The 21,719-nt window shown below is 43.0% G+C and overlaps 1 protein-coding gene across 2 annotated transcripts in view; it reads left to right on the top strand.

The window, feature by feature from the left end:
* GPC6 (glypican 6) overlaps positions 1 to 21,719 on the top strand; it is a 766,899-nt gene that overhangs the window by 740,190 nt on the left and 4,990 nt on the right. For both annotated transcript variants that reach the window (XM_083437893.1, XM_083437892.1), the window contains 2 exons: positions 16,521 to 16,657; positions 20,942 to 21,117. In XM_083437893.1, coding sequence (XP_083294019.1) covers positions 16,521 to 16,657; positions 20,942 to 21,117 — 313 coding nt within the window. The remainder of the gene's footprint in view (positions 1 to 16,520; positions 16,658 to 20,941; positions 21,118 to 21,719) is intronic.

The following is a 21,719-nucleotide window of genomic DNA, read 5'->3' on the forward strand; positions in this document are numbered from 1 at the left end:
ATACAGCACTCCTACTCCTAACACACCTAACCCAAACTGAGCTAGCATTCCTAGATAACAGAGTTGAGTGCTGGTCATTAACCAATCAGAGTAAGTAGTTTCTAGGTCAAGCAGACCTTGGCTTTCTGCCAAGAGTAAATTGACACTGCCTTGAGTTAATTGTGTGAAGCCAGAATCTGTAAGTTTTCATGAGAATCAATTAACAGAAACTGAACATTAACACATTTATTATGGCATGAGCTTTGGTGAACAACAATCCGTGCATCATGTTCTGATTATGTAGGACCCTGTCCTCAATGCTATTTTCTTACATTACAAGTATTCAAAATATATATTCTTTAAAAAACATATTGATTTATGATGAACTTTTCAGGTTTTGTGCAAGCGACTATCATTTGTTATTATTTTTATCATAAGCTCAGCCAAACATAATATGTTTAAGTTGAAAAATGACAATGGGAGAGTGTAGGAGATCACTGCCAGTTTTTGATATGGGATGGCAGATCTCAGGCTACTTGTGGTTCGACATACCTGGAATAGGACGTTGGAGAAAAGTTGGAGGGAATGCATTTTCATGAGGACTGGTGTGGAAATCTAGAGCACTGAATTTAAGACTGGAAAAAGGAGAAACTGAAGTTGAGAGAATCACCCATCCCAATCTCCAATTTAGCAGGCAACTGGAGGCCCCTATAGTGAGTTTTCAAGGAAGGCAAAATCCCAATGAGCCCAAAATTGCCTCATGGGGGCACTGCAGTTGTTGATCCTTAGTGTACATGTTTCAAAATAGTTTGCGTGAGAAAGCGTGTTCTCATTAAAGGAGAGCACGTGTTGCGGATGGGGCCGAGCAAAGCACCCCATGGTTGCCAGGCAGGATAGACTGAAGGGGCTTGGATCGGATCGGTGGTTGGTGTTACTGGGGTAAATTTGATGTTGCCAATTTAGGGGTGGGAACAGAGGTTATTTAAACAAGACTCACAGCATGTTCCTTTCTCTTTCGCTGTGGGCACCGGATCACCCGCCCTCCCTCCCTTGATTGGGCTTGTGCTTTGACCTTGCTATGCCTGTCATGGGGTCGTCCGCATTGGTGCGGGGGCCTGGTAGGAATTTTTCCTTTTGGCTGATTAGTGTGTGCCAATTGGTTTTTGCCTACTGCGTAGCAAATCGTCACAACTTGTAAGGTTGGCGGTTAGGCATTGGTTTAAATTGGTTGGTGGAGGGGTATGGATTGGCTGTGCCTGCCCCTCCAATGCTGCTGCTGCACGGGAATTCCGTTAAAGGAATTCAGGGGCTTACCATCCTTTCGTCCAAACACCTGGAATCGGGTTTGGGCCGCGGTAAGCCCCTGGGAGCATGCGGGGAGAAGCTGAGGGTCTGTGTCGCAGCTCCAGTTATCCCTGATCTTGTTCCTCCACACTGGCTCTCACTGGAATCTGGGAGTCAGTGCTTTCCCCCAAGGTGGGGGGGGGGGGGACAGCTAGTCATAACCAATGCCTAAGCAACCACTCACAATTTGTATTTTAATAAAGTTGTGGCCAAAATTATGCCAAAAACCTTAAACAAAAATTATATGTGATGTGTGAGTTATTGGGGTAGGGGTGTTTTGGGGACCTCAGCACGCAAAAGGTTAGACATCATTTAAACTTGGTTTTAGAACCCCAATGCTGCCCTTTAGAAAAGTTCTTGGCTTCTTCCCAGCATGAAGTTTTCACCAAAGAATTGTTATTTGTTCCATAATAATTACCTGTGTGCGGGGGTGGAGAGTGTAGGATCTGGAAAATATAAAAATGGGAACACCACCTACACCTTTTCTCACAAATTTAATCAAAAATAATGAAGCACAGCAACAGGATTACTGCTAAATATTAATTTTTTTACTGTTGGTTTCCTATCCCTCAGATCAGTATTCCCCAAAAGTAAGAAATGAGGCTGGTTCGTTATTTTTAGCAGCTGCAGTCAATTTGTAACCTCAGGTAAATCGCTATCTCATGCAGTGTAAGAAATCAATCTACCTTTTCATTGAACCAAGCTTCTTTCTCTTCATAAGCCTGCTCTGAACTAGCCTCACAGACAAAAAAGCAGGGGCTCTGAGACCTCAGCTGTCTTGATAATGCCACAGGCTGGCATCTATGCAGCTCAGATATCTGAGACTGGATTCTCACTTAAAAATTTACCAAGCCACCATAGCCTCTGCAGAAATGAAATAATCAGAAACGGTATACGGCTGAAGAGCAAACTAAGAAAACAAAATAACCAAAAACACACTGAAACTAGCCACAGTTATGACTCCTTCAGGCTTTCAGCCTGCATACACCAAAGCTAAAGCCTAACCTCCAACATTTCCCCTATGAAAATAGGGATGTCCTATTCCATAATAATAATAATAATAATGTTATTATTTATACCCCACCCATCTGACTTGGTTGCCCCAGCTACTCAGGGCAGCTTCCAACGTATATTAAAGCATTTTAAAACATTAAACATTTTTTAAGAATGTCCCTTTCCAGGGCTGGCTTCAGATGTCTTCTGAAGGTTGTATAGCTGCTTATTTCCTTGGCTTGGGGGTTGCATAACTCCACACCTTCCAACATTTCTCCGATAAAAAAACATCTTAAGGAAAAATGGGACAGACCTCTTTTATAAATCCGGGACTGTCCCTTGAAAATAGGGACACTTGGAGGGTTTGTGAATTTGCCAGTATGGCTGCATTACCACTGTAGTTTATTCCATTTCCCCCAATGTTTTCCAAACTGTTAATTTCCACATTACATTTGAGATTCCACATGATGCAAAAGCCGCTTCCAGAAAAATAATGAAATGTAGTGCAAGTTTAGCATTCATTTCCATGTTATTTGATTCCCGGGGGGGGGTCATTTCCAGCCTCCACGGGAAATTGTGGGAGTAAAACAACAAAATTTGGGGCATACTGATTTTTTCATGAAGAAATTATGGAGGACAGAAGAAGCGCACATGCGCGAAAAGGGTGGGGAGCAGCGGCGTTGTTCAAGGTGTTTATTGTGACACACCACACCCAGTGCCAGATTTCTGTATAAGCTAAACAAGCTATAGCTTAGGGCCCCACTCTCTTGGGGGCCCCAAAAAAATGTAAAGGAAAAAACCCTGGATGTGCATTTCCAAAATATAAGATAAAAAACATATAAAATAAAACCTATATACAGCAAATGGCTTTAGATACCTATTAAGTGCATAAATTACCATATAGCATATATTCAACACAAAAAAGAGTGACAATTTGTTGCTGACAAAGGACAGCTGGACATATAAAGGGCCCCATTACCTTCAGTAGCTTAGGGCCTCATCAAACCTAAATCCGGCCCTGACCATACCCACTAGGTGTGAATTAAATTTAGTGCAAAATGCCAGTATATCCGTCAAAATGCTGCAGTTCCAGAACACAATAGCTACTGCAATGGGAAAGGAACATTCCCCAATATTCTGAATGCACCCAATATAACTGAAGTCCACCTCACAGTAGCAAGAATCTGGAAGCTCCCTAAATGTGCACTGCACTGTAATCAGAGAGCCATGTTTTTGGTACCCAAATCACAGCCATGTTCACGGCCACTGGCTCTTATCCCCTTCCCTTACACAACTGTTTTAGAGAACTTAGTGAGGAATCGTTCATTATTATGTAAAAAACACTCAAGCTATTCTGGAGGTTTGTGGGGAAAATAAGGAATTGAGACATGAGAATATAAATTCTTTGTGGCACATTTGGACTTACGGAAGGTGTTTTTTATGAATCCTCTGATAGGAACTGAGTATTTTTATGAAGACCTTTATAAAGAATTACACCAGCTGCAGGCCGGTTGTTTATATAGGTTGGAGGCTTTATTTTTATCTGCAATTTAACTCCCCCCCCCCCTCTTTTTATGGTAATTTGAATTCTGTACTCCAGTTGATGCAATGACCATGTTACTAGCTTCATAAAATATGAAAATGAAAATATCTGGCAAGCCATTTCATCCACTTCTATAGAGTGTCCAACGATGTTTGTGTAATACTTCCTGTATTGTTTAATGGCCTGATTCACTGAGTATAGACATGTATTGGCATGAGGTTGGGGAGGGCAGAGGCTTTTGCCCTCATACTAAGACAAGCTCAGCCATAGCTGTCAACATTTCCCTTTTTTTAAGGGAAATTCCCTTATTCCGAATAGGATTCCTCACAAGAAAAGGGAAAAGTTGAAAGCTATGAGCTCAGCAGCCGAAGCCACTGTGGTGGGGTAGTCAAAAGTAAACAAAATCTCACAGGTAAGTTAGCATTCCATTAAAGAAGGATCATGAAATAGGGAGGAGGGATATTCAAGTCCAGTGAACCTGCAAGAGATTTGACCATTTCCCGAAACGTGAAAGCATTTCTCCAACAAACATCCAATACCAAAAGAAAGAGGAAAATTCTTTGCAGGGGGTGAAGCAACTTCTCTTAGATGCAACTTAAAGCATTAGGAAAGATATAGAAAATATGGCAACACTCAGGTCTTCCTTATCTCCTGTTATATACCCTTGGTCCTAAAGATTGCCAATATTTCACTCAATAATTCTGGAAAAAAACACAGCCTTCCTCCCAAACTCTTGCCTGGTTCTCCTAGAGGCAATAAATATATTACCACTCAGTATAAACATTGCAGAGGCCTGCTGGTTTGGACTGCAATCTATCCATCGCTGCAAGATTTTGATTTACAGAATATAGAAATACTTTATTGTCACTGTACCACTTGTTTACAGTGAGATTAAATGAGCCCCCCCCCCAATCTCTCAGTCCTTGTTACACTCTGTGTGCTGTCGTACGACCGCCAACCCTGAACGTCAGCTGCAATGTTGCTGTCTTCCATTCAGCAGCCTCATGGCCCACGGGTAGAAACTGTTCTTTAACCTGTTATCATGCTTCTATATCTCCTGCCCAAGGGCAGGAGATTAAAAAGGTGCTGGCCAGGTTGTGAGTCATCCCTGAGAACGTTCCTCGCTCTTTTGAAGCAACGATCTCCTGCGATGACATCTAGCGGACTCAGGGGACAGCCCATGATATCGTGTGCTGTCTTCACCACCCTCTGTAGGGACTTTCTGTCCACGGCTGTCAAACCAGCGTACCACACCGTAATACAGTATGAGAAAACACTTTCTATCGTGGACCGATAGAAGGCAATCATCAGTTGTTGTCTAACATTGTTCTTTCGCAAGACCCTAAGGAAATGAAGTCTCTGTTGGGCCTTCCTAACCACCTGGGCTGTATTGACCTTCCAAGTAAAGTCTTCACTAAGATGGACTCCCAGGAATTTAAAGGAAGAGACTTTCTCCACACACACACACACACACACACACACACACACACGATATACAACGGGGCTACCTCCCCTCTCTTCCTCTGATGCTACCATGCTAGGTCAGCAATTTTGTAAAACAAAAAATGTGAATGAAGACTCCATGTTTATTCAGCAACTATCCAGAAGAAGGAAGGTCACCCTAGATTTCCACTCTAAAAAGAAAATAAGGGTGACAGCATCTGCTTTTGAACAAGAATCTTATGAGTCTTTGAGGTCATCTGCTATTGCTAGGGATGGTGGGATGGATTTGTTTCGTTCTTATTTTCATGTCGTCTAATTCACATTTCCCAAATGAATAAGTGACCTGAAACAGATAATCCTTTAAAATTTGCAATTCTTTGAACTTTGCAGCACTGTTCTCCAACCGAAAAAACGGGGTGGGGAGAAAGAATGCATACAAAACAAAGTGTAATTTAGGAGGCTACCTGCACAAAAAAATCAATATATTAATGGAAAGAGCATAGATAAATACGTTACGTTCAGGAAAATTAGTTCAATAATTGCATACTAGGTAAAATATGCAGTCACAAATGGATGTGAAAAAGAGGCAAACAGATATTAAGATTTGCAAAAAAAGAAACTGAAATCGACAAGTTTATTCAGCCCTGGCTATCATAGGGAACACTAAGGGTCCCATAGCAAAATTGTGGGAATCACCAACAGAAACAAGTGGAGAAACTAAGTCTGTAAACCTGTCTTTTTGTGCTATACTGTTTGTTCTGTAACACTGAAGAGCAGGGGTAGGCAACCTAAGGCCCGGGGGCCGGATGCAGCCAAATCGCCTTCTCAATCCGGCCTGCGGACGGTGAAGGAATCAGTGTGTTTTTACATGAGTAGAATGTGTTGTTTTATTTGAAATGCATCTCTGAGTTATTTGTGGGGCCTGCCTGGTGTTTTTACATAGTAGAATGTGTGCTTTTATTTAAAATGCATCTCTGGGTTATTTGTGAGGCATAGGAATTCGTTCATTATTATTTTTTTCAAAATATAGTCTGGCCCCCCAACAAGGTCTGAGGGACAGTGGACTGGCCCACAGCTGAAAAAAGTTGCTGACCCCTGCTGAAGAGTCACTGAGCAAAACAAAAAAGCCATGGATCTCCCATGTTGTTGTTTAATATGTATTTATTATCAATGTTAAGAAATTCAAGAACGAAAACAAAAAGAGAGCGATTTCCAAGTGCATCATCATCTATAGCATTTGATCCTCAGAGACCATGATTATCAACACTTAAAAGGGTCTGTGTAAGCGCAAGTCCCTTACCTTTAAAGTGATGATGGTTATTTGATATGTGTTGATAACAATCCTATAATAATTATGAGGAAAGCAATTACAACAAATGCCCTTGAAGCGCGCTGCTTTTGTGCAATTTAATCCTACAGGTTCGATAACAGACCTTAAAGCCTCGCTGATAACCTCACTCTCTTCTTTCTCTCACTCAGTCAGTGTCACTGATTCAAATGCAGCCTGTGAGACAAAGTATTTTTCTTCTTTGAAACTTGAAGTTTTGTCCTTTGCCCAGTTTGCCCAGAATGGAGGGGGGGGGGGGACCTGTTATGTTGGGCAAGCATTTTGATGTAGTAGCTCTGACGCTGAGAACAGTAGATCTGAAATATCTTTAAAAGCTACTTACAGGCTGAGGATAGCTTGAGGGCTCTTACATTCTTAAGTTGTGTTTTTCACATGTGACTTTTTGCAAATGTAAAACTTGCACTGGACCGAATGCCATTGCAATTACAGCTGCCTCCCATCAGCTTTCTGTCCCAAATTATTATTATTATTATTATTATTATTATTATTATTATTATTATTTACCCCAGCCCATCTGGCTGGGTTTCCCCAGCCACTCTGGGCAGCTCCCAATCGAATATTAAAAACACAATGCAGCATTAAACATTAAAAACTTCCCTAAACAGGGCTGCCTTCAGATGTCTTTTAAAAGTAGGATACTGTATTTTTCGCTCTATAGGATGCACCCGACCATAAGATGCACCTAGTTTTAGACGGGGAGAACAAGAAAAAAAATTCTCTCCCTGTCTGCGCAGCACCCCTTCAGTGAAGCGGCAGGAGAAACGGAGCCATTTCTCCTCCCGCTTCACTGAAGGGGCGCTGCACAGAGAGGGAAAGCTGTGCAGCGCCTCTCCAGTGAAGCGAAGCCAGGAGAGCAAGAGGGGTCGGTGCGCACTGATCCCTCTTGCTCTCCTGGCTTCAGCGAAAGCAATGCAAAGCCTCCAGAGCACAGTGGGCAATATGACGAGGCAATGGCACCCACCTGACATCCCGACACCTGAGTTGCTTCTGTGTACTTGGAAAGAAAGGAGCAATGAGACAGGGAGGGCAATACATTACTCCGAATGCACATATATTGTTACAAAAGGCATGTGCCACCCCCACTCTTCAAGATTCCTGCGTGTTCCAGGCACTCACCCAGGGTCTGTGTTCCTTTGAAGAATTGAGACATGGCAGAGGCGGATGTAGCTTTGAGAAATGTGGTTTGTTCACCTATTTACATTTTCAGTCTGCATGGAGGGAGTCCAGATCTTACAGCGTGGTCATTTCAAGTGGGACTTGTACCCCACAGCTATGCAGCTATGGAGTGCAAGGCATCTCTTCCAGCCTGCCTTCAGCCAGCCTGCCCAAGATGGATCTCGGTCTTTCTTCCTCTTTCTTCTTCCCAGTACACCCTTCTCTTTTCCTGTCCCCTCACATCCAGTTACATATACATGAGGGTCTCCATACACACAGGGTTTGCTTACCATGTTTTTTAAAAGTGAAGTCATGCACATTGGGTTGTATTCAAAGTAGCACGAAGGAGAATGTTCCATTGGCGCAAGGATTTCCCTTTGCACAATGAAAGGTTCTCCCCCTCTGTGGGTCCTATATTCTCCCTAAAGCTGTTCAGAGGATTCCCCAAACCCTCTGCAGCAGATCTGGGGGCAGCATGGGATGCACTCAATGGGGAGGAGAGGTCATGTCCTGTTGTGCAAGTAGAACAGTTGTGCAGTTATTTTTGTTGAATACCTTAAATTTACATCTAAAAAGCCCCCTTCCTGTAAGTCCACTATTACTCAAAATTCCTTAACTGCACCAATGCTGGATGCACGGCTACCGGTTTCAGAAGCAGCCCTGTATGTCTTCTTGATGACGGATCATGTTCTAGTTCTGCTTTGTGTTGCAAATCACACACACACACACACACACACACACACACATCAAAAGAGCGGAGAATTGATGTCAGAAGGTTCACTGGGCCCTAACAATCATTTCATACAAAAATTCTTGTTGAGCTTTTACATTCTGTCTATATTTTGCTTTGCTTCCTCGTCACACATCAGATCCAGTTAAGAGCCTTGCTGTGTCTATACTGTGGGGTGCCTAAAGACTAAAAATTACAGTTCTATATTCATGAAGACCTACAGTAAATCAATTGCCCTAAAGACTCTTCCCCAAATTCCTTCATTTGCTTGAAAGACCTGTCTTTGCTGAGCAGGTTTCCCCCCCTTTATTTTCAATTTTCCCATCTATAATGCCATTGACTTTGATGGACAAATGAAATATGAGAGGCTGTGACAGATTTGACAGGACATGTCTTAAGCCTGGATAAATTACAGCTACACGAGAACTAAACTGCACTTTCACTGAGAAAAATCTGAGATAAGAATTATAGCAAATCAAAGATGTTGATCACTTTGATGTCTACATCAGGTAACTGAATCCACCTTTTCTCTTGGTGAACTCCCAGTTCTCTGCCCATTTTCTTCACATTTTAGACTGTTTAAACACAACAAGGCAGAAATGAAAAGTCTTTACCTTTGAATCCTTTGCAGTCTAATTCTATGCATCTTCCCAGAACTAATCCCCATTAAGTTAAATGGGGTTTACTCCCAGGTAAAGGGATGTGGGTGGCGCTGTGGGTTAAACCACAGAGCCTAGGACTTGCCGATCAGAAGGTCGGAGGTTCGAATCCTCACAACGGGGTGAGCTCTCGTTGCTCCGTCCCAGCTCCTGCCCACCTAGCAGTTCAAAAGCACGTAAAAGTTTCCCCAGCGGGAAGGTAAACGGCATTTCCGTGCGCTGCTCTGGTTCACCAGAAGCGGCTTAGTCATGCTGGCCACATGACCTGGAAGCTGTATGCCAGCTCTCTCGGCCAATAAAGCGAGATGAGCGCTGCAACCCCAGAGTCGGTGACGACTGGACCTCATGGTCAAGGGTCCCTTTACCTTTACCTTACTCCCAGGTAAGTGTGCATTGGATTCACTCGCAGAATGTTGCCCTCTTCCCCCATTGACTATATTCCTCTTTCTGCTGCCTGCTTAAATTTCCATTATTGGCAAATACGAAGTGCCAGTCTCCTTTTGCTAATTCCCATCAAAGAATATGCACAAATTGGAATCACTTGTTTGTATTTCTTTGGCGGAAATCAGCAAAAGGAAGATGTTGTACATTTTTAGGTGCTTGCTACAAGTCACCTTGAGTTGAAACATAATAACCAAACTCAGCGGGGGAGTGCAACAAAATGTTACAGATCAGAGTGTTCAGGAATCCAGCAAGCCTCCAACATACAGTGGTACCTCGGGTTACATACACTTCAGGTTATATACGCTTCAGGTTACATACGCTTCAGGTTACAGACTCCACTAACCCAGAAATAGTGCTTCAGGTTAAGAACTTTGCTTCAGGATAAGAACAGAAATCTTGCTCCGGCGGCGCGGCAGCAGCAGGAGGCCCCATTAGCTAAAATGGTGCTTCAGGTTAAGAACAGTTTGCTCAGTTCTCATTAAGCTGATTTTCCCCATAAGGTTCTTATATATATATGAAAACTTTGCAGTTCATCCCATTATTCAGATAGCTCATCCTTTTGCATGTTTGGTGTCATTTTGGCTACATAAAGCTTCACCACTGCGGAATGAGCTTACTGTTTATTATCTTATATACAGACAATCTCGGAGATTCATTTGTTTAATTGGAGGACTTGCTCCTGTTCTTGCATTGCTGGGGGGCAGCGAGGAGAGTTCACTAGCAGGTCATGTAACCGTATATCCACCAGGGTCTCGTCGTTCCTTCAGCAAAGCCTTTTCCTGTTCTACCCATTATATTTGGAATGTATTTTGTGCATGACTCATCCTTAAAAGCCTAGCGAAACTTCCTTTGCATTCGTTACCTTGGAAAACCTGGTCCTTGTTTTAATTTGACCACTGTGTGAAATCTTATACTTGAAGGAAGGGCGTGTGTGGTGTTCATTGAATTCACCCTTCTCCTCAGACCCTTCAGAAATGCTCCGGAGGGCAGGATTCTCTGAGAAAAGTTTGATCCTAATGCCTCACAGCTCAAGAACCGTCAGTGCAATCCTTCAAGGCTTCTGTGTGTGTATTTAAATCCTTCCTGCCTTTAGGAAAGAGAGATTAAAAGCTGTTGAGTAAAATAGTGTAAACTGGCACTGGAGTATATTTCTAAGGAGAAATGTGACCAAAGTTAGAATCATAGAATCATAGAGTTGGAAGAGACCACAAGGGCCATCGAGTCCAACCCCCTGCCAAGCAGGAAACACCATCAGAGCACTCCTGACATATGGTTGTCAAGCCTCTGCTTAAAGACCTCCAAAGAAGGAGACTCCACCACACTCCTTGGCAGCAAATTCCACTGTCGAACAGCTCTTACTGTCAGGAAGTTCTTCCTAATGTTTAGGTGGAATCTTCTTTCTTGTAGTTTGGATCCATTGCTCCGTGTCCGCTTCTCTGGAGCAGCAGAAAACAACCTTTCTCCCTCCTCTATGTGACATCCTTTTATATATTTGAACATGGCTATCATATCACCCCTTAACCTCCTCTTCTCCAGGCTAAACATGCCCAGCTCCCTTAGCCGTTCCTCATAAGGCATCGTTTCCAGGCCTTTGACCATTTTGGTTGCCCTCCTCTGGACACGTTCCAGTTTGTCAGTGTCCTTCTTGAACTGTGGTGCCCAGAATTGGACACAGAACTCCAGGTGAGGTCTGACCAGAGCAGAATATAGTGGCACTATTACTTCCCTTGATCTAGATGCTATACTCCTATTGATGCAGCCCAGAATTGCATTGGCTTTTTTAGCTGCCGCGTCACACTGTTGGCTCATGTCAAGTTTGTGGTCAACCAAGACTCCTAGATCCTTTTCACATGTACTGCTCTCAAGCCAGGTGTCACCCATCTTGTATTTGTGCCTCTCATATTTTTTTTTGCCCAAGTGCAATACTTTACATTTCTCCCTGTTAAAATTCATCTTGTTTGTTTTGGCCCAGTTCTCTAATCTGTCAAGGTCATTTTGAAGTGTGATCCTGTCCTCTGGGGTGTTAGCCACCCCTCCCAGTTTGGTGTCATCTGCAAGTTTGATCAGGATGCCCTTGAGTCCATCATCCAAGTCGTTGATAAAGATGTTGAATAAGACCGGGCCGAAGACAGAACCCTGTGGCACCCCACTAGTCACTCTTCTCCAGGATTGTTGTTAGTGTTGCTGCTTCTTATTCCTTACCTTCCCCTTCACCATAAGGTCCTATGGCAGGCTACTGACAAAGTAAAAATGCAATTTAAAAAATCAGTTAAAGCAATTAACAATCACAAGAATAGGGTATCAGGATAAAGAGGTGTGTCTTCAGCATAGGCTGAAAAGTCTTTCGACTATTTGATTTTGTTATTTTATTATTGTATTTCTATTCTACTTAATACATTAAAAAATATATCTCTAAGCAGTATACAAAAAACTGAAGCAACCACAGACAACTTAAACAAAGTATTTCAAAAAGTGCAGTTACATATAGAAATGTAACGTTAATACAGGCAGAGGGCCTTCTCGTTAGTAGAACGCCCACCCATCAGATGTCAAGGAAATAAACAACTATCTGACTTTTAGAAGACATCTGAGGGCAGATGTTTAGGGAAGTTCTTAATGTTTGATGTTTTATTGCTTATTATTATTATTATTATTCTGTTGGGAGCCACCCAGAGTGGCTGGGGAAACCCAGCCAGATGGGCAGGGTATAAATAAATTGCTGCTGCTGCTGTTGTTGTTAAGTTACTAATATATAAATCAATATCAAATCAGTTTCCTTCTGAAACACCCTACCTCTCAGCCTCTGGGTTCTCACACAGGGTCCGACAATGCAGATAATAACACCAATATTTACATGTTGAACTCAGTTATGGTAAGTTCCAGCTGGAAAAAAAAAACCCCTGACTATTATTAATTTAATTTTTAAGTAGGAAGAAACTGAATTTCAGCTACCAAACAGTTCTCTAGCTGTTTCTTTAAATATTAGAAACCAGCCCCTGGTCTTTACCTTGTTTGCATCAAGCCAACATTTTGGTGAGATTGCCTGACTGGAATTTACTACATGCATAGTGCAGCCCTATGCACATCTAATCAGAATTAAGCCCAAATGAGTTCAATGGGACTTACTCCCAGGTCAGCTTCAAGTCCACTGAAAAATCCTCCTGGAAAAAAATTATTTTGCTACCAACAGCTGGTGGAGCAGAACCAGCCTGTTGCTTTAAGCTCTGTAGCTCAAATTTGCACACACGGAGAACTCTATCCCATCATTAAATGTTCCCTTGGTTAAGCATAGAAACTTTGGGGTCAGTGTTGCACTATGTAAAATGGGGGGCGGGGGGGAGAAAAAGAATGAATGAGTGGTCAGGGGAGCTAAGTTCACAGAATGAAGGCTGAAGACAAGCGGACATTTTCACACAGGATGTCTGCCCTGAAAATAAACACCTAGGCCTCTGTCTACTAAGGGAATATTGCCGCATCCTGTGTTTACTTAGGGCTTTTCCAGATGTTGTGTGTTCGCCCCTGGGAATGTGCCGCTGTGGCTGAGCCAGCCAGGAAATGCTCATGTTGCAGAATGGTTGCGCACTGGCACTCAAACTGCTGCTTCCAGTTTCTATGAAAGAGTAACTGTGTCTGTTTGTGGCCCTTGCCGTGGGAAAGGGGGTAGTTTGAGTGGCGGGATGGGAACCTCTTCGTTGGTGTTCATGTTGCTCAGTGCCTGCCCACACCGTTTTCAGAGTCCACTGGTGATATGAATTGGCCCTCTCTCTTTCCCCTTCCTATTTCCAGAGACTGCGTGCTATTGCTCTCCTGTGTTCAAACATGAAATACTTCTTTAAGGCACTTTCCCTTCCTATCTAGCCTATCCTTCTGCAGCAAGGCCATCCCTGCCGTTTTCTTTTCTGTGGTGTTTGTAACTTCAATAGAAAAAAACTGTCTCACCCCTTATAATCCTACTTTCAGAAGAGACACATGATCCCTCACCATAGGTGTTTTGCAGTGCCCCTGTTTCCCAGGGATGTCCCTGATTTGGAGAAGGTGTCCCAGTTTCTGATTTGATCCCAGAATGCCTCACTTTCCCTTAGGTAAAGGTAAAGGGACCCGTGGCCATTAGGTCCAGTCGTGGCCAACTCTGGGGTTGCGGCGCTCATCTCGCTTTACTGGCCGAGGGAGCCAGCGTACAGCTTTCGGGTCATGAGGCCAGCATGACTAAGCCGCTTCTGGCGAACCAGAGCAATGCACGGAAACGCCGTTTACCTTCCCACCAGAGTGTTAGCTATTTATCTACTTGCACTTGACGTGCTTTTGAACTGGTAGGTTGACAGGAGCAGGGACCGAGTGACGGGAGCTCACCCTGTCGCGGGGATTCAAACTGCCGACCTTCTGATCAGCAAGTCCTAGGCTCTGTGGTTTAACCCACAGCGCCACCCATATCCCCTCACTTTCCCTTAGGATGTCCCTATTTTCAGTGGAGAAATGTTGAAGGAAATGGAGTTATCCAACCCCCAAGCCGATTGAAGGCAATCCTGTATAGGGAAGGTTTTTTTAATGTTTTATTATGTTTTTATATATGCTGGAAGCTGCTCAGGGTGGCTGGGGCAATCCAGTAAGATATGTGGGGTGTAAATAGTAAATTTATCATTATGGAATGGGACGTCCCTATTTTCATTGGAGAAATGTTGGAGGGTGTACAAGACCACAAGATTTACCTTGCTGTTGTTTTTTGTTGGAAAAGCAGAATACAAATATTAAATTGAATCAATTTGGAGAGGCTTGTTCATTCAGCCAGTGCCTTGCATGTTATCCTGGCCAGGTTACAAGCACTCCTGTGGCATCACAAACTCCCTCAGCTCAGGGTCCAGGGATGTGAGGGGGAGAGTGTCTGAAGCAAACCTTTAATTTGTCTTTAGAGACCACTGTCACGTCTGACGCTGGAAAATCATGTTTGAGTTTGATGCATGCTTTTTATGCAAGTGGTGCTCACGTAGGACACAACGCGGAAGAGAAATGAAATGGGCGTGGGCTGTCAGACCACCTCTGACATTTATTTCCTTGTCTAAATTCATGAAGCCATTTGCAAATATCAAACACACACTTCCTCTCTTTAAATTTCCTTCTGTGTTTCTGAAACATCAGAGAGGAAGGAGATATCTCTTTACAAGAAAGGTCTCCAACTTTATTTTCAAATTACAAAAGGGCCCATTCGGCTCTAGATGGTACACTGCTATGCTTTACAAAAATAAGGTAAGGCCATTTCTGTTTAAAGAAATAAAATTTGTCCAAAATTGCATATTTTTAAAAAAATTAAAGGCCTTTATTGTACCAGACACACCCATGATGCAATTTTGAGAACTATATAAAGATATCAATAGGCATCGCATTGTGCAGCCTCCTGCTGCGAAGCAAGGCAGTAATGCTTTGTAAGGAACTAAGGCTTTGGTTAACCTTGGCTCTGGCAGACCTCATTAAAATAGCAGCCTGTCAGTTTCAAGTTTTAAAATATCAGGCCTGTCAGTTTTCTATTCGGTAGAACAATCTACAATTTTATTTGGGGTGTAATGTTTTGTGTGCAGCCAGGGAAACGCTTAATTCTGCAGAATATTGGCCAATGCTGCCATCTAGAGTACTTTATGGTTCTGGGTCTATGAAAGAAGGAGATGAGCCGACTGTTCCTTAAGAAAGCAGCAAAGACAACTCCTCAGACTCAGCACAATGAAATGGAAGGCTGGCAGGTTTGCTTACATATTATAAAAATCAATTAAATAGCCTAGGTCTTCTTACTGAAGCTCAAATGCTGTTTTTCTGACATGTGGCAAGTCATTCCACCATCCCAGATGTCTGGCTTTCTACCAAAAAAGGTGTGCTTTCTGCATGAAATACTGAGCAGGAATTCCTAGGATTCTGGAACATATTCTAGTTGGTGGGCCTCCCCATTGCTCCATGTGAACTGAGCAAGACCTTGTAAAGGTAAAGGTAAAAGGGACCCCTGACCATTAGGTCCAGTCGTGGCCGACTCTGGGGTTGCGGCGCTCATCTCGCTTTACTGGCCGAGGGAGCCGGCTGTACAGCTTCCGGGTCATGTGGCCAGCATGACAAAGCCGCTTCTGGCAAACCAGAGCAGCGCACGGAAACGCCGTTTACCTTCCCGCTGGAGTGGTACCTATTTATCTACTTGCACTTTGATGTGCTTTCGAACTGCTAGGTTGGCAGGAGCAGGGACCGAACAATTGGAGCTCACCCCATTGTGGGGATTTGTACCGCCAACCTTCTGATCAGCAAGTCCTAGGCTCTGTGGTTTAACCCACAGCGCCACCCGAGTCCCACTGAGCAAGCCCTTGAAAACCACACAAACTTGAAGGTGCATCTTTCAGTAGCAGAGGGTAAGCCTCAAAGGAAATTGCCCACCATTGCTGATCATCTAACTGAGCTACTCCTGATAAGCTTCTAGGTCTTCTTCTTACTTCAGTTTATCCTGCAAATACAAACCTGCTTTGACAATTTGACACTCTCTTTTGGATGGATAATCACAAAGTCACATGCATAGGGAAGGCACGAGGGCAATTGAAATGTTATGTAGAAATGGCCTTAAGGTAAACTGAGAGCATAATTCTTTACATGCCTGCTCAGAAATAAATCTGGTTGAGTTTCGTGAAGGTAAGTAGGCATAGGATTACAGTCCCATGTGGTTTGCACCTTGTTCCAGTCTATATAGAAATTATCTTGAGTTCCTTAATAGTCTCCACTATCAAGAATAATATATGCCATTTTGTAATTCTTGAAAAGAAAAAATATGCACATGTGTACACACACACGCACACAATCTGAGTCTATTCATCTTTTCTTATCTCTTTTTAACCAAATGTCCTTCTTTTGTCTTTTGATCAGGTAATTGACATTAAAGAAAAACTGAAGCTTTCCAAAAAGTTCTGGTCAACTTTACCATACAGTATCTGCAAAGAAGAAAGAGTGACAGCAGGCCTGGCCAATGAGGAGGACTGCTGGAATGGGCACACCAAAGCTAAGTAAGGGGGGGAGACCAAAAATATATATATTATTATTTGCATCTGAAACTTCCATGGAACCATGCACTGTTCACTTTGTGAAGCATTTTCTATAAAATACTGTGTTGAAGGTACACACACAGAAACATACCCTCCAACATTTCTCAAATGGAAATAGGGACATCCTATTCCACCTCAGGGAGCTTCTCCTATGTTTGATCTCCTGCACGCATAGATGTCAAATACACATCTACACCTGTCATCTTGAGCCAATTGCAACCTCTCAGCTGATCCTGTAAGCTGCCTTGAGTCCCTGTCAGGGGAAAAGGCAGGCTATAATAATACTAATACCAACAACAACAACAACAACCAACTTTTATTTATACCCTGCCCTTCCCGGTTCAGAAAACCGGGCTCAGGGCAACTAAGAACAAATTTAAAACACTTAATTGTAATACAACATAGAAGCAGCATAAATTACAGTTTGAAAGCATGAATAACAATAAAATTCAAAGATCAATTTGGGGAAAATCCATCCAATAAGCATTAGATAGTCACCAGGGCTAGCTGGCTGAATTAGTCCTACTTGGACCAGCAAGGAGGCCAGGGGAGAATTAGCTGTGGGGTCTCAGAACGGGTAATCTTCATAAAAGGGGAGGGGGAGGGAAGGAAGGGGAATATAAGATCATACTCACATACCAGAGAGTAAATCCAATTGAACTCATTGGAACTTAGTTCTGAGTAAAAATGCTTAGGATTGCAGTGTAAGGCTGCACAGTTTGTACCCAGTTACCCGGGAGTAGGCTCCACTGAATACAGTAGGACGTACTTATGAGTAGACAATGTAAGGCTCAATTTGCAACAAAGGAATAAAGAAGTTTTCAGAACTATATCTGGAAACCAGAGGCTAGGCATACTCAGTACGCTTGCCAAGCTACAAATCCCAGGATTCATTCTTAAACAGGCATGACAAACTGATATCAAACTAATTTCCATTTATAGTAGACATGCCTTATAAAGGGCCTCTTATATCACTGAGCAGGGGAGCCCTTTCCTAACTTAAGTTTTAGGGCAAAGGAAGCTATGTGACTGTGAAGAAGTCATCATGTCAAGATTACTTGTGATTATTAAAATCACTCCTTTCTCTACAACTGCCACTATTAATTAAGAAGAGGCCAGGCAGAGTTAATTCTAGGCCATCAATTAGCAAGTAACACAGAGAAGGATTGATCTTTCTAGCCCTTTATTTGAAAGGCAGCCAGGAATGCCTCATTATCAGAGATGTAATTTTATCAGGCCATATACGACCAGGGAGCTGGGAGTGTGAAACAGCTCTTATAATGTGAATGGAACCCTAATGAACAAGTGAAAACGCAGTCATAGCTTTTTCTGAGCTTTTTGGTCTTTTCAGAAATACAGAGCAGGATGGCCTCTGTCACTATCGGTACTCAGACAAAGAAATGAGCAGAAACAACATTCCTAAAAAGACATCTATGTAAAAAAAAATAAAAGGGAGAGAGATGCTTCGAACACAACACGTTCTCACAGATTGGTGCTACTTTACAAAACATGTTTCATCAAAATTAAAAGTCTTTGAAATAAACAAAAAAAAGTGAGACACTATTTCTGTATAATTGGGTCAATTATGTGTGGATTTTGTGAAACCTATCCAATTAAAAAGAAAGCAGGTACATGTTAATTTAAAAACACCCCACACCTCTTTATACCATTCTTCCATTTTATATTCTGCTTGCCCCTTCCAATTCCTAGCTATCATAATTTGTGCAGCTGTCAATAAATTTGTGATCAAGTCCTTCATAGCCTGCGAACCTCCCACCCCATCATAAATTGATAATAATTCTACCTCTGGACTTTCGGTCAGCTTTAAATTAACATGTGCCATTAAGGCAAGGCGGGGAATATGTAGAAGAAATGATTTCAAGGAGATATGGAAGGTGTTTGTAGAATTTGATCAATACATAGACAGAAGGTATCCGACCTATCCATCAGTTCAGTGGAGATGAGATTTAATGCAGACTTTCAGTATATAGGTCGTAATCTTCTTCTTTCTTTGGCGATCACTCGTAGCTGAGTCAGATTGTCTTCCATAAACACGGTCTTAACAGCGAGTCCTTAAGTGACTGCGGAGGCCAATTCTAGATCCACACGTCCTTCCACAATGGGGACATAGGTTTCCAGGCGGGAGTTGATCACAGTGAGGGTTTGCCAAATGTGCCTTCCTCTTAGCATGTTTCCCCCTTTCGTTCTGAGTTCGAGCATCTTCAAAGCCCATGACACCTTTGGTAAAGGCTGTTCTCTAACTGGAGCGCTCGCGGGCCAGTGTTTCCCAGTTGTCGGTGTCTATACTACATTTTCTTAGATTTGCCTTGAGAGAGTCTTTAAAATTCTTTTGCTGATGACCAGCATTACGCTTTCCATTTTTAAGTTTGGAATAGAGTACAGTGGTACCTCGGATTAAGAACTTAATTCGTTCTGGAGGTCCGTTCTTAACCTGAAACTGTTCTTAACCTGAAGCACCACTTTAGCTAATGGACCTCCTGCTGCCGCCAAGCCGCCACTGCACAATTTCTGTTCTCATCCTGAAGCAGAATTCTTAACCAGAGGTAAAATTTCTGGGTTAGTGGAGTCTGTAACCTGAAGCGTATGTATCCTGAAGTGTATGTAACCCAAGGTACCACTGTAGTTGCTTTGGAAGACAATCATCAGGCATCTGCACAACATGACCGGTCCAACATGACCAGTCGTTTGCAATCCTGTATCATAGCTGTCAACTTTCAGATTTGAAAATAAGGGATCAGCAGCCTCACCTGTCCTGAGGACAGTCTATGGGATATCTTACAATCTAGGATAGCAGCGGGAAGCAGAGGGAAACGGCGCTGGAATAAGGGAATTTCCCGCAAAAAAAAGGGAAGTTTGACAGTTATGTCCTGTATGCCTCCGCTGGCAGTGAGGAGCCCCACAAGTGCATCAGCCACCACTGTGTGAAGCCAACAGACAGCTTGTGCTGTGGCAGGAGTCAGAAGTGCTTGATACAGGCCATTTGGGGCTGCTCCACTCTTGCCAGACCCCACTTTGTATACGCGGCCACTCTATGGGACTGAGCCCCACAAGGGGACGGGGCTGAGCCCTGCCCCCCAATCTTGAGGGACTAGGCCCTTCCAGGCCTCGCCGCAGTGGTGGAGGGCCCCACCAGACCTCCCCAAGATGGCGGAGGGCCTTGCACACACAACCAACCCCCCCCCCCCCTTGTTACACGGAACTTGGTGCCTCTGCCAGTTTGGATTTCTCTGTCCTTTAGTTTCATTTAATTCCCATTGAAATCATCAAGAGTTGAGTCATGGCTAACTGACTTTAAGTCCCTCTGTGTTCAGTGGAGCTTACTTCCTAGTCTGTGGCTGTGTGCGTTTAGAGCACATTCCCTGCTCAAAGAATACTAGGAACTGTAGTTTGTTCAGGGTGTTCAGGGAATTGTAGTTCTGCGAGGGGCAGGCTACAATTCTCGGGATTCTTCTGGGGAGGTGCTTTAAATGTATAATGTGTGCAGTATTTAGGATTGTAGCCTTAGTTTAAATCCGATCCGTAGCTTTTAGTTCATAATATTGACAGTGAAGGGAATAAAAATGAGATTATTATTCTTTATCTAAAAGCACTTCCTCTGAGGCACAGATGCAGATGGTTTGTGCCAGTTTCCTTGTGCTTCTCGCATAACATTTTCTACACTTGCAGGCATTCATTTCTGTCACGGCATGTTAATAATATTAACAGAGTTTACATTAAACCCTGTCAAAATAACATACACTTCCTTCTTTAATGCAGACACATATTTTTTGAAAATCCTTTTCTTTCCCATCTCCCTACCTAAACCCCCCACCTGCATTAGGCCCAATACATTTCTTAATTGCTACTAAGCAAAGTGCTTTCCTAAATGTGTAAACCAGCACAGTATATCATCATCATCATCATCATCATCATCATTATCATATAATACATATAAAGCCTTCCTGACTGGGACTCACTGCTTATTCACTTTCAAAATGTGGGTTTACTGATGAACAAACGTGACCATTCTGAAAAACAGGTTGCCTCTTCCTTCGTACTTTAAATAAGAAAAACTTTTAAAAGACTTACTGGATTGAGTGAGTGGTCATGGAGGCATGTTTGCAGTAAATGCTGCATGTACATTGGAATGACAAATTGAACTTTCAGGCTTTTTGTGTCAGGGACTAGTGAGATTTCTTGGTCATGGCATATCATTCTGATGCAGTTCTTCGTTCTGATGCACAGATACCTCCCAGAGATCATGAATGATGGGCTCACCAACCAGATCAACAATCCTGAGGTTGACGTCGACATCACCAGGCCCGACACCTACATAAGGCAGCAGATCATGGCCCTGAGAGTCATGACGAACAAACTCAAGAACGCGTACAATGGGAACGATGTGAATTTTCAGGATACAAGTAAGATCCCACGCCATTCAGCTTCTCTTAATCGGGTCCCTTACAACAGCAGTGCTTAATGGTGTAGAAAAGTATTCTTCAAGGTTGTTCTTAGTCGAAGCCACTGGCTGAGATGCTGCAATGTCCACTGTGATCCATTTATTCATTATTTTTGGATGAAAACTTCATTGGGACCAGGAAACTGCCTTGACCCATCTCAGTGCTGTTTACACGCTAGTTCTCTGAGGTCTCATGGGGAGAGGTCTGTCCTTCCTGGCCCCCAGAGATCCACTTGTGGTCTTCCAAGATATTGTTGGCCCATAACTTCCATCATCCCTGACAGTTGGCCTTAAAAATAATAATATTAATTTTATTATTTGTGCCCCTGTTTGAACCTATAAACCAAAATATGCTTGTTCGTGAGTTTTATTTATCCACTAGGGGACCTTGGTCAGGGGGCCATTGGACACTATCTCCTTGACATCTGATGGGAAGGCGTTCCACACGGCGGGTGCCACTACCGAAAAGGCCCTCTGCCTGGTTCCCTGTAACCTTGCTTCTCGCAGTGAGGGAACTGCCAGAAGGTCCTCGGAGCTGGACCTCAGTGTCTGGGCTGATCAATG

This window comes from Podarcis tiliguerta, assembly GCF_965153285.1.
Source record: "Podarcis tiliguerta genome assembly, chromosome: 4".
Classification (NCBI taxonomy): domain Eukaryota; kingdom Metazoa; phylum Chordata; class Lepidosauria; order Squamata; family Lacertidae; genus Podarcis; species Podarcis tiliguerta.